This window comes from Etheostoma cragini, chromosome 12 (genome assembly GCF_013103735.1).
Source record: "Etheostoma cragini isolate CJK2018 chromosome 12, CSU_Ecrag_1.0, whole genome shotgun sequence".
Lineage (NCBI taxonomy): Eukaryota > Metazoa > Chordata > Actinopteri > Perciformes > Percidae > Etheostoma > Etheostoma cragini.
Window position 1 is genome coordinate 16,191,381 of NC_048418.1, and position 14,423 is coordinate 16,205,803.

The window sequence follows — 14,423 nt, forward strand, 5'->3', positions numbered from 1 at the left end:
AATTATTAAAGTGAATATGTGGAGCGCATCCAACCATTTTTGCATAGTTGTTCATGGATACTATTCATGAGTTATATTAGGAGATTTAAAGCGGAGTGAGAGAATGAGGTGGGGTGAGATGTACCTTGTCCATCTCCTTGTTCTTCCCTTTTCCAGCTGCTCTAATTTGACACCGTGAGCATTGGAAGGGGGTAGGGTTAACTAGGTGGGGGAGTGCAAAGACACAGTGGAATTCATTAAGAATAGCAACCGCTCGCTCCCTTCAAACTCCCTCCAACGCTAATGACATCAGAGGTTAGAAGGAGCAAGAGGAAGAAAGACAGGGAGAAACCAAGAGGGAGGGGGGCGATGCTTACCTTGCAAGGCAGCTGGATTCTCGTGATATCACAAGATCACGGGACAATCGCAGGGTCGCACGATCACACAAAAATCCATCTTGTCAGGCTTCAAGTAGTCTCTAGCCACGACCTTCCACTTCCGAGATTTTTCCGTTGGCCTTCTAAACTCCGGTCGTTTTATGAGAACTATAGTTAACTGCTCCTCAGATCTCTGCAGGGTAAATCACAGCTAGACTGGACTATCTGTTCAATTTTTGGATGACTAAAACAACGTTTGAACGTACACTGACACACGTACATCGAACCACCACATCTCGGACCATGTAGTGTCCTGTAAGGGGCTACTGGAAACTATGATCATAGTTAAGGTGTGTGGGATGACACAAAGAGGCAACTATTTGTTTAAAACAACAATGGTGGCTCCAAGAGCTGCCAAGAGGTTAGCGTAGATGCTGCGCTAGAATCGGTTTTATAGGAACTGGAAAGTATTTTTCATTGAAAGAAGAGCAAAGAATGGCTCCAAAGGCTTTTCTTGATGGTAAAGATGCTGTTATTTTTCTCCCAACTGGCTTCTGTAAGAGTTTGATAGACACATGGTTTATCCAATCACCTGCCAAGTATTTTTTGAAAGTGCCTGCCCTTTTCCAAACAGTTTCCAATGACGGCTTCTCAGATGGTTCTGTGTGACAAACCATCTGGCGTATCAGGTTAGGGAGATGCAGGAAATGAGTAATGTTTTCAATGGAAGCAAGTGGTGCAGCTCGTACGTGAAGTGTTTTGACTGAACACTGACTTGTTTGACTAGTTTGGTCCGAGTGTATTTCTGCATTTATTTAAAGACATAAGATGGAACATTCTGTATTGAAATGTCTACGAAAAAAACTAGACTCATGTTATTACCGGTTTAAATCGCCAGGTCCTTTTGTTTTGTAGAGGAGACCTCTGTGTATAATTCGGATCCTGGTAAAAACCTCCTGAACGAAGAAATCCTCACCGGGAGAAACTGACTACAATGATGGCATTGCTCCGTCTTTTGTTTTTGTTTTGAAGGAAAGACCCCTAGTGGCAGAAAATTACATACTGCACGTTTAACATTCACACCGAATGAAAGAGGTTTCAAATACTGCCATTTTGCCTTTGACAGTCTTAATGCACTATGATGACATACCAACAACCGACTGCAGACCTTTGAAAAACCCATTTATGCCACACTTTGTAGGTTTGGATGGAGTGCAATCAGACCTTTTTCAACGTTGTGATTACAATGTACTGGCACAGTAATCTGTGGCTGAGGAATTGGCTGGCTAATGGCAGTCTCACATCAGCCATCTATAGGGACCCGGTAGACAGGTAAAGTGTTGGTTGTAAGATATTGAAATGGCCAGTGCCACCTGGGATGAAAGACCTTTAAAAACGTATTAAGAACCTTTTTTTTCTCTAGAAGCATCAGCAGTGTGCGAGCAGCTTTATCTTTGCAGTCACTTAAAACATCAAACACCTTGCTTTCCTTCACAGCCACTCTGAAGCTGCTGCTTGATTTGAGACCTGGAGGAAAAATGATTGAGGGGAAAGATCATTTAAAAAAAAAAAAAAAGTTTCTAAGCTGAGCTGAAATCCTTGCTGAAACAGTGTCCTGAGACCTTTTAAATGCTCATTTCCATTTATCTACGAGTGACATTTTTCATGACGTACTCTCTGGCAAACTATCTGATTCATAAATCCAATTCAAGCCTATTACTGAAGAACTTTTAAAGCTACCCTTCATTAATGTTAATGTTTTTTTTTAGTGGAGGCCAGTGGTGGTTAGGACTACATGGCTGCTTTCCCAAGCTTGTTTAACAGGCTCCAGACAGAGATGGATGCTACTTGCAGTCCGATAGGCTCGCTGAGCCATCTATCACCCAGAGGACCCACCCACAGAGCTGGCGTTCCATAACAAAGGGCAGGCAGGAAAGTTCCTGATTGACAGCTTTATGTGTGTGGTGGCTAGTCAGACAGCAGAGAGGAGACGAGGTATCTGTTTCTGGCCACAGTGCTAGCTCTCTTTCTGAAAATGAGTTGTGAAGAAAAGAACAAAATAATGAGTGAGCAGGGGAATCAATCAATATGCCGACACATGAGATAAATGGGAGAATAAAACACACACACAAAACATCTCTAATGCTGCTGAGTAGGTACAAAACTAATCAGGCAAATGAAGCTGCCCAAGAAACGTAAACTGTGAATGGAACGCAGTGTTGAGGCATAAACAGTTATTATCATAAAGATTATTACCCTTACACCTCCAGACTCACTAATTAGCGCAATAAACAGCCATATTCTAAAATGTATGGCTGGAGCGTGCAATAAAACCTTCTGCAACATGTAAATACAGATACCGCACACACACAAAGACACAAATAACGGGATAACACACTGCACTGCAGTCATTAAATTCCAGCTCAGAAAACATTTAAAATTTGTAGTAATGTAACACATGTACAAGCATAAACGGCTTTGCTGCTGCCACAGCTGTAATCATTTTACGAGAGGCCACAGTTCCTCTCAGGGCTGTATATATTCTCGAAATGCAGACAAAAAGAAAGAGAAGGGGGAGGATGTTTCAGAGGAGACACACTAAATTTGGACAGTAAGTAGTATCACCCCGTTGGTGCGGTACACCGCACATTCGCAACGCCCCATTTAACCGCACACGGCGCTTCCCTCTACTGCCTTCATTTGCATACTTCAGCAGGGCCCTGACGGATGAAGACGGATGAGGCAAAATCAGCCTCACTGAAACAACTGTTTTATCAAGGTTAAACTATCCAAGAAGCTCTTAACCCGCATGCCTTTATCACACTACAGCTCTCCCAATATCAATTTATCAATATAATCTTATCGGCAGGGAGGGGGCTGGAGACGCTCTTCATAAACTCAAGTAATAGGAACATAAAGGAATTTTATGTGTTTAGGGGAGGACACAGCTAAACATGGTGGCGAAGGACATGTCCAATAAAACAGGCTACAAGGTGGTGAGAGCAAGCCAAATAAAATATAATAGGAGAAGAAGAGTTGCTTGCCAGGAGGCGTGAGGGGCATGTGTGGAGTCACAGGGTCGTCGGTTCAGATCTTGTGAACAAATGGTGAAAGCATGAATAAGAAAGCCCCCTTTAACAACAAGGCTCAACGTGAACTTGAACAAGGTACTGACACACACATTGCTCCAGTGAAGGTGCCTTTTATGTAACAGCTAAATCCTATGCATGGCATCTTCCCAGTTTGATAACTAGTATCTATAGCAGGGTGCTGCATGTGTGCTCAGTTCATCTTAATTAATAAAAAACAATAATTTAGAATTTCACAGTAGGATATGACCTTGTTAATACAAATACAACATATACAGTTAATGTAGATACTGTACCATTCACACACTGTGGCCGAGGCTGCTGTACAAGGTATTATATACCATATATACAGACTATATAAATATATATATATATATATATATATATATATATATATATATATATATATATATATATATATATATATATATATATATATATATATATATATATATATATATATATATATATATATATATATATATATATATATATATATATATATATTTATAAATATATATATATGTATAGTGTATAATATGTATAATATATGTTGCATATATTCCTTGACCTCATGCTATTTGGCGTAGTGTAGCTTAATGTAAAATGAGAGTTCTTAGTCTCAGGGGTAGAGTGGTCGCCGGCCAATTGGAAATTGGAAGGTTGGGGGTTTAATCTCTGGCCCTGCAGTTCCATGTCGAAGTGTCCTTTGGCAAGACACTGAACCCCGATTTGCCCACGGTGTGTAAATGTGTCTGAGTGTTTATCTGATGAGCAGGTGCCACCTTGTACGGCAGCCTAGGCCACAGTGTGTGAATGGTGAATGGTTCTGCACTGTGTATGTCTATGTAAAAGCGCTTTAAGTGGGCCATTTACATTCAAAGACTAACACAGTTGCCTTTCTTAAACAGAGCAGTACAGTAAAACGCTGCACTTATGAGGAATGTTAATCTACCGCTTCATCTTGTGTGCTGCTGCCTATCTTTTCCAGGACTCCCTTTAAAAAGAGATTTTAATTCACAATGGGACCTATTAAAAAAGGTAAAAATTAAAAAAACAATGCATTTGCATGTGTCTTTTTGTGTTGTGATATTTCTATGTCACTCAGCTAGTTACTGACTATTAAAACACATACAAACACACATGTACAGAGGGATTTCCATAAACACTAGATTCAAAAACCAGCGCATAATTAGACATACAAATAAAATTAATAAATAATACAGATACAATACTTTGGGGAGGATTCCTGCATTTTCCGTATTCTTGAAATAAGGTGTTTTAGTTAATTTAGTAAGTAGCTCAAAGATCAGGGAAACAAACTAACAGAGGATTTTTAGAACATGATCCCATTCTGGATAACATCCCCCTAAAAAATAGTTGCCTGCATGGCTTTAGCATGCATGCTTTTCAGGTGTTATTATCACATCATTCAAGCTGTGTGCAGTGTGAGCAATTAGCATTACTTTGTCATATTGTATTTTTGTTCTGACACTACCAAGCGAATCCACCCAACATTTCAGAGACTCAGATGACACAATAATGCGGGGATAATGTCAAACTATTACACCAAATGACAAATTGTTGATAACACACATTTGCTCACATAAACCCACACATCAAAAGAGAAAACTAGCTCCTAACTTTTGATATTTGAAGGGTAAAAACTCTGTTAGAAGTGGCTTGGTAATAAATGAACAGAAGTATATAATTTGCTGATTATGCTCAAGTAGAAAAAAGAAAATGACAGCAATTAACATAATTTCAGTTGGAGTTAACTGTCCAGAACTAACACCGCCAAAGGCAAGCTGGCAGACAGAAGGCACAAAGGAAACCCACAGCTTTCAGTCTTTGGGTCTGGATGCTGATATCTACAGTACAGGGAACCAGCAAGGAGGCGTCACCGTATTATCAATCCTACTCCCTGTTACTGTGAATAATGCTTTACATATTTTACCTTGTTAGACATCAAAACTGGGAGCATAAATTCCAAGGTTTAGTTTGTTTTCACACTGAAACATATAGTAGTCTAGCAATGAGGCATTATATATATATTCATAAAGTAGATTGTCCAAATAACAAGTCAAAGCAGCTTTTGGTTGAGAAAAATCAACACTCTTTCTGATGCATTTCCTTTCAATAAAATGATGCAAGTTGCAATAATGAAAACTGATCCAAGCGAAGAAGTGAACTGTTCTCACCCTACTGTCAGTTTTAACTTGCTAATAACTGGCTTTTAACAGTTCACCACAGCAGACAAAGCAAACGGTAAGTGTTTTGAGTTATTGTCTTGAGTCACACATTTTTGTTTGGGTTTTTGTCTGAAAGAGCCGACACTACTTCACACGCAGATTTAAGGGCCCTCATATGCCTCTCTGAGATGGTCTTTCCACTGCCAGGCAGCTAGGCCAAGTGCTGACCTCTGCAAACACTCATGCTCTCGCCCTACTGTGCTAAATGCTACCTGTGGTGTCACATCTGCCCCGGGAAGTGATCCAAAACTGCAGCACCCCTTGTCTCTACAGGCCCCCACGGAATTATCAGCAACAATCCCAAAAGACCGCCTGCCTGCCTATTTCTGCCCCTCCAACACACACTCTGACACACGCGCAGAAATAGTAGATGGCACACACACCACGCTGACGATTGCCAGCATGAAGCTGTTTGATTTTGCAACCACAAAACAGCTCTTTGTGTGGCTAAATTTAACATTGCTTTCCACCAAAGTATTTGAGTCTTTCTCTACAGTTCGATATCTCTTCTGTCTTTTTCTCTCCGGGTGTGTGTCTGCATTGTTCTTTGTCTACGCCTTTCCTTCCACTGAAGGTGCCGAGGTTACCAAGGCTCATCTGTGGCCCCTTTGTCTCTCACGGCAACAGCAAGGTTTATTAACATAAATTAGAATAGCTCACGAGAGAGTACCTTGTCGCTATGCGTTACCCACGGCAACCTCTACTCCACTCTTAATCCACCTGAGTGTGTGTGTGTGTGTGTGTGTGTGTGTGTCGGTGCATGTGTGTGTTTGTGTATGAAATAAAGAAAACGACAGAGAGAAAAGACAGAGAGAGAGAGAGAGAGAGCACACACTCCCCTGCATCTAAATGTGAAACTACTCTGAAAGGAGGGATACACATACACACCCATCTCTCCCCTGCCCTGATTAAAATAAATGGTGCTATCTGCACTGCATGACTCACTACACCATGGCATTACTATCAGTAATTGAAACATCCAATCACTACTGAGCCATCAGCCTCACTGCTCTTCTCCATCTGACTTTGTGGCACCTGATTGAACATCCCACTGTATGGGAAGTAATACAGGATATTCCTACGAGTTTATATGAAAAAAATGCTGAGAGCAGCAGAAATACTGCATTATCGAAGGTGCCATTCTTATGTTTTTCTTGCGCGATATGTGTCTGAATGTGTCTGCATGTACAAGATGTATTTAAATGTGCACATACTATATGTATTTGTGTGTCCCGCTGAACATCCTAAGCAGAGATCCAGGGAGAGTCGGGAACCTTCATTGATTGGTGTTGATTCCATCTGGGCAGCGAGCAGCGACTGACAGTGGATCTAAGCCACAGCGAAAGGCAACCATTAATCTTGGTCCTGTTTAAGCAGCATGTATTAATTTATGTCATTTTTACTAAGTCAGCCAGGGAAGAGCGCTTGCCATTTTGCGTTTGACTGTTCATCGAAGTGTGTTTGTGTGTGTGTGTGTGTGTGTGTGTGTGTGTGTGTGTGTGTGTGTGTGTGTGTGTTGGGGGGGGAGTATCCTTTGTAAAACCCCAGCAAGCTGCTAACATGCCACTTACAGTACATCGTAGTGGCAAAGTGCCAGAAAAATGAGATCCCAGACTTTTTGAATTAAAAGTGATATAATGATAGAGAAAACCATGCGTCCAGGTAACTACTACTGTATTTCTTAACTACCACTTAAGAAAGCACTTAAGAAAATCTGAATGTATGAGTTAAATTTTTGATACAATAAAGGAGGTGTCTCATTCTTCAAATGGGTGGGGGGGCGGACATGTTGTGCATGTAACCAAACAGTTTTAATACAATGATAAATGAAAAACTAAGCCGCGTTATTCAGAGATATAGTTGGAGTACACTGTTGGAGCCCCATGAACATATCAGTAATAAGATCTGAAGGTGCTTCAACATCAACAATATGAGGATATACGCCTTCACCGGTGCTACTGCGTGAGGCAATTCCACCAGACTGTAGAAAATCCAATCATATCCAAACAGCACCAATAAGAAAAACAATGGCTGAGGCAATTGCAACTGCAATAATGTCACCAGAGCTGTTTTGTAGACACTAAAAGCTGCTCCAGAGACAAACATCTGATAAAAAAGAAACTCCACTCTGCCATAGAGCAAATTTCCTCTCTAAAGCAATTTTACATTCGATAAGTGGGAAGGCATTCTTAGCGTAATGGATTTGAATATGATCTCTGTCAGAAAACTAAGAACACAGCCCTGTATAAAAGCCTGGTTTGCAGAATGGCCAGTACTGCTGCATCAGATAACCAGATGGAGAAGTTCAGGAAACAAGCTGTAGATAAAGATGCAATGCATTCATATTTCTGTTGAATAGGTGAACTGATAGATGTCTGTTTCTCTGTCCTTCTTGCTGTTTTCATGAAGGTGAAATGTGAAAAATGCACGTGGAGTGGAAAATAGTTATCCGAAACATTGAATAGACATGGACAGACAATAACTTGCACACATGGAGACACCAATCAGAAAATCAAACTGGATTTTTCATTTGTTTAAAAACTAAAAATAGCTGTCATAAATGACCCCAAAAAATGATGCAAACAAACACAAAACACACCTAGCGACATAGCTATGCATTCAAAAGCACACACACACTCCCTCTCAATACGGTGACACACATAATATGACCATACTACAGCCAGATCTGTTATCGTGGTTAATTACAACTCCCACCTCAGACATACAGGGCTATAATTAGCCTCTTAAAACATGATTAACATGTCTCAATTAAGCCAGTCAACATTTGCATAATAGATTAGCTGTCCTAATTGCAAGTGAGTTTATATCAGAGGACAGGGAACAGCAAAAATACACGCTGTTGCTTCTGATGTGCACTGATAATGTGGTAAATATAAATGAATATAGAGGAAGTATCATTGAGTAAAATGGAATACAGTCTATTTATGTTTGATATAATTCACTTTAAAAGCAAAGATAAACCCATGATCAGCACACTACCGCTACTTCCAATAATATATTACATGTTTATTATTACTCACTAAGAGGAGAGTTTCTGGTAAGCAGAGGAATAGTTTCCTGTAAACTCGCAAATCAAAGCCCAGGAACATTTTCTCAGGAAAACTTTGCACTCGTTTTGAAGTTATTTATTTGAAGTTATTTATGAGAGAACAGACAGAGTCCTGTTCAGCCTTATTTCCGTGGAAACTAAAACATGGGGGGATAAACTGCTGCTTCGGCACTTCCAAGCAAGGGACAGATATACAGTCTCCCAGCTAGCGCGGGGAAACCAAGGACATAGCCATTAGTTTCAGGACAGCGCCACATTGGAGACTAATGCCTCCATCTGTCACTGGAGATGAGAGGAGAGTAACAAAGAGAGGCAACACTAACCCCTGAACTCATCATGGACAGCCATGTCAATTAAATACTGAAAAACAGCAGCACTGGGAGCCATAGTGACCAGTCTATCCACTGCTTTATGGGAGCCTAACCAGTGCTTCTGTTAACGTTTAATCTTCATGTTATATGAAATAAATAATAAATAGTAAATAATTTCAAGCACACCTACTATAGCTAAAACACACAACCGATTAATGGATTAGCTTACTGTCACACAACAAAAATCTCCAATTTAATTGATTAATCGTGTCATTTCGCGTCAAGCAAAAAGCCAAACCTTTGTGGCTTCCAGTACACTGATGTGAGGATTTGACACTTTGATTAGACACTAAATTATTAACAAAATAGTGTGCAGAATAATCAATAATCCTTAAAAAAAATTGTTAGTTAAAACCCTACTGAAAACACAGGACTTTCAGGAGAGTTATCAAAAGAAAAACTTGCTGTGCTCTGTGCTAATGATGAAAACTACTTCTCCCAACATTCATGACAGGAGCCTTTAAAGTGACCAAACCAAACCAGTGGGAATATCTAAAATGTGTGTACATGTCTAATTAGCAGGGCAATAGCAGAGACTGATTCAGCAGGTCTCCAGCTTTGATAAGTTCAAGCGATGTATTGCATTATCCGTCTGATCACATTAGTCATGCAGGAGCTCTCCATCTGACCCAAGCCTGCATGGGGGTAGTGAGGCTACTGACACACGAAACAGTCCCAGGCCCGCAGATAGAGAGACACAGAGTGGGAGAGAGAGTGGGAGAGAGTAGGCCTGAAATCTGACACCCAGTAACACTGACTTGGTGTCTGGCTTCTCTTACTTAGTCAACCTGGACGTGCCAGCTTCCCTCGCCGTAATGGTTCCACACAAACAAAGACGTACTCAAACTCTTTTCACAGGATGTGAAGCGAGGACAGGAAAACAAATTCTAAGTGCTTCTCAAGAACTATAGAAACAATGATGATAGTTTGGTTTTTTTAAGTACAGAGGGGCCGGTAGTCAGGGCAAACATGAAATACAATACTGGCAGCCAAAAGGACCATCTGTAAGTGGTAACACAAACCGTCGCCGTTGGTTTTCCATAAGCCAGCGTGTGAACCTGAGCTTGTTTAAGCTTGCTAAATACTCTCCCGCAGTGGCACGGGCCCGACCCTGGCACAAATATACAAGGATTGGGGTGGGGTCATCAGTTAAGGCCGGCTCTGTCGGCTATTGGCATGCACTCCCGCCTTGTTTGTCAGCTGCTTGCCAGGGGACACCTCGCTGCTGCAATGTCCCATGTTGCTGCTGTCAACACTCACACAGCACTGATACACCACGAAGAGGTATACATGCAACACACGTGAATAACTGCATGCAACAAATGGTATATGATCTTAAGGAGTGTCTCTTCTCTTCAGTAAAAGGTCGAGGAGAAGGGCTGCTTCAAATCTGAACGGCTCCACTCATGTTCTCCCGCTTGCACTTCTTCTCAAAGACACTCTGACTGCAGCTATGTAAAAAGCAAGGCGAAGCTGACTCTTTATACAGAATATAAAAAAGACCTGACAAATTACAGGCTGTACTCCGCTCACATACACTGCACTCAGCACATTTGGCTGTAAATGCCATGGTGAAGGTTTGAGTCATTTTCTCTGTCACTGCAGTGAAAGGATTTTCAGTTTCGTCTGCACAAACCTCCTATGGGCGAAGATGAGCCGCAGCTCAGCTCTTCAAACACAGACAGGGAGGACACAGTAAGGCAGCCATTAAGGCTCAATTCTGTCATAAATTGTTTGGGTTATTCTTAACTTTTAAAAGGCTTTTCTGGCTTCATCAAAACAACGCAGCTGTTTAGGGCTTGTTGATTTGTGCTTTGGAGCATGTTTTTCAAAAACACTTTGAGTAAAAATAACTCGATTCAATCCATAAAGAAGAGAGAATATAAACTTGAAATATGTCCATTTCCAAACTTGGTCCTAATTTGCAGGCCGAGGGGAGCCACTGTCTCGTCAGAAGCTCTGTGAAATCCGGGGTTGCCAAGAATGGTGGGAAGAGAGGAGAGGCAGGGGGAAAAGCCAGGAAAAGGTCCAAGTCACTTTGTTCTTCTTTTTGGAAACGAACTCTGGTTGAACCCAGGGAGACGCCAGACAGTTTACAAAGAGCCAGGCATTACTCTCTCACTTTTTTAAGCCTTGCAACTTAGAAACAGGGCCATGTAGCTTCCTCCTCACAGACAGCACTCTTTAACCTTTCATTTTGGTGAAGAAGTGTCTGTTTACTTATTCTACTTTTTTTGTGTGTTTTGAAAACCCTGCGCCAAACTCTGACTGCTTCAAATGAAATGTCGGTGAATAAGGGTTCATGTAAAATTAAGGAAATGGTTTTGACTCCTTACTAGCCCTGTGTTTATTTTTAACACGCAGGACTAGTATGGAGGCAAAACCATTTCCCTTAATTTTACATGAACCCTTATTCACCGACATTTCATTTGTATGAGTCAGAGTTTGGCACACGTTTTTCAAAGTGGGAAAGGCTCTCTCAATAACCTCAGTCACAGCTTCAAAGTGGTGTTCACAGATAAGGGTTGTATTTGATATTTCCTCCATTGAAAAGCCACCTCTTAAACAGCACTCTGCCACATCCTTTCAGAGAATATTCCAAGGCTTTCATCATGTTAATGCCTGTTCTTTTAATCTGCTGTTAAGTGAGTAATAATTCACACATTCCTTTCATGACTTTGACCCTTGTTGCAAACATAAACAGAAAATCCCTCTGACCTGCCTCAACATTTTAAAACGGCTCACCATCAAACACGGCCAAGGAAAACAGACAGAGAGGAGTGAGAAAGCCCAAATGTCGGCATGAAAACACTCCTGTCCAATGACAGCACCTCATCTGGGGCCTGCGCTGTTCACATGCATGGTGTGAGACGTTTTTCGGGGAAAATGTGTCATAAATCATAAGAAAAATACATCTGTTTGATGCTAAATGTGGCTACAGTGGCTTGAGAGAAGAAGAATTACCGTGAACTAAATTCTTTAATGTAAAAAAAAATAAAAAAATTCAACAATAAAGTGTTTGTTTTGTATAATAAAGAAAAGAAGAGACACACTAGGAATACGCTTTTGATCAGTATCAGTAAGTGCAAGCAAAAAAAAAAAAAATCCAGCAAAAAATAATCAATAAAAGACTACATACCTGTTTTCTCCTTGATTTCACACAAGACGTTGAAGAGAGCAGGTTTCATTCTGTGGCAGTTCAGTGCATGTTTCCTAAAAAGATGACAGGACATCCATTTCCTGATCAATATTCTAACAAGTGGCAATAGTTACAAAGCCACTTAAAAGAGTGGGGCATTTTTAAATCACAAACTATCATTATGAGCATCATTTTCCCCCAGATTCTCCTGATGTTTTGACTGTAAGAAGCAGGCTACTTTATAAAACATACAGGAGGCAAAGCTAAGACAATTATAAATATTTAGACAGAATCCATAACCTTTGGGATAAATAAATATAGTAATAAATAAAGTTGTGTGGACTGAATTGAATTATTTTTGTCACATAAATACAAAACTAAAACCTTTCCTTGCAACATAATATGCAGCAAAATCCACCCAGTTACACTACACCTAGAACTTGCCTCAAATGTATTTAGCATTATATTTTGATCATTACTAATCTGCAACATGTTATTATAGCCCAGGATTACACCGTAAGCTCCTCAGTAACAAGGTAGAAGTGTCTGAGAAGAGTGATAACCGCTCCAACAGACCGTCCTAATCTACATTTACCATACAATAAATAGCTGTTTTAAAACAAATATGAAACCAAAAGTTGTTTCAAATAATCAAATGTGAACGTGTCAAGTTTTATGGGGTCTTTTTTTTTTCGCTTTCGCGCAGTCACGGCACTTCATTGGGCGTAATTGCATTCATTTACAGGCACAATCACAATGTTGTTATCTCCCCCCCTTGCAACCCCGACACCATTGGCTAATATTTCCGCTCTCTGATTAACAACACGGGTGTTTTTTTGTGTAGTCTCACCTCGCCTGGGCTTCGTCTAAGCTTTGGTCTGTGATGGTCATTATTTGCTGTAATATGTCTCCGATGTCCTGCTTTCGTCCCTCTCCGTCCGTCCCCGCCGTGCCATCCTGCATATGCTGCGCCATGCCAGGGTGTCCGGCCATGCCTACCCCGTGGGAGTGCATCAACCGAGGCTGCTCGTCCATCCTTGACCACGGTCCCTGCTGCCTTGCCTCCAACTTTTTTTTCTTTTTTTTTCTTCTTTTTTTTGATAAATGTTTTTTAATATCAAGATTGGGAAAAAGAAGAGAAAATATCCTCGGAAATTCCTCTGCGTCTCTCTCAGCCCCGACACTCCTCCTTTTTCCTTGGTAAGCTTTTCTGGATTTGGGAGGAGGGAGACTGACAAACCCTCTCTCTGCTCTCTCTCTCCCTCTCTCTGCTCTCTCTCTCTCTCTCTCGCTCTCTCTCTCTCTCTCTCTCTCTCTCCCTCTCTCTCTCGGTGTCTCTCCCAGCTGGTTTAGGTGAAATCTGATCTGAATCGCTGCTTTTGGCTTTGGCCACTCCTGCACCGCTACTGTAGGTAAGAAGAAAAAAAACAGGATTGAACACTAAATGCTCCTTAGCTGATTAAAAGTGGAGCGCGTTGAGCTCCTCCTTATGAAACCTCTGATTTAGCCTACACTCGAGAGCTTGCTGCGCTAAAACGCGCTAAAGACTCAACTTGCCTTTCAAGGTTTTGGATACAAAGTAACCACCAACTGTTATTGTTTCGCGTGTGTCTGGTAACTGACTCATAATCAGAGTATGGATGGAAAGCCCCCGCCCCTCGAACCACGATTGGAGAAGAGGGAGCGCGCAAGTCCCACCTCGGTCCTCTCCGAAAACGTCAATCATCCTCCTCGGGAAGGTGGGACACCGTAATAAACATAAAGAGATGTGACCGGACCGGGTGGCTATACAGTGATGGATAGAGAGGGAATATGTAGCCTAATAAATAATTGTGAGTGGCAGTGAAGCTCTGACCCAACAGGACCGCATGGTGGTGCTTGTAGAAGACACTCTGTCACCCTGACTATATATTTTCCAGCTGAATATTTACATCCTTGTAATCAGTCAAAGGAATAATAAATCAAGATGGATTTATTAGTTTGTGGGAAGCACTTTTACAAGCCTTTTGTTGTAACACAGGACCACAACAGTTTTTAAAGCAAATGTACTGATGGCCCAGTTTAACCAGCCTAGTATTTAAACACCCGGAACTATTTTTTGATAATTCATTGAAGGGAAACTTCTCCACATTTAACACATCAAAGT

General features: G+C 41.0%; 1 protein-coding gene across 4 annotated transcripts in view; it reads right to left on the reverse strand.

The window, feature by feature from the left end:
• The window catches only part of pbx1a (pre-B-cell leukemia homeobox 1a), a 47,117-nt gene extending 33,747 nt beyond the window's left edge, over positions 1-13,370 (reverse strand). For all 4 annotated transcript variants that reach the window (XM_034887945.1, XM_034887943.1, XM_034887944.1 and 1 more), the window contains exons 1-2: positions 13,128-13,370; positions 12,278-12,351 (exon numbers count right to left, since the gene is read on the reverse strand). In XM_034887945.1, coding sequence (XP_034743836.1) covers positions 12,278-12,351; positions 13,128-13,312 — 259 coding nt within the window. In that variant the 5' untranslated portion in view covers positions 13,313-13,370. The remainder of the gene's footprint in view (positions 1-12,277; positions 12,352-13,127) is intronic.
• Positions 13,371-14,423: the final 1,053 nt, after the last annotated feature.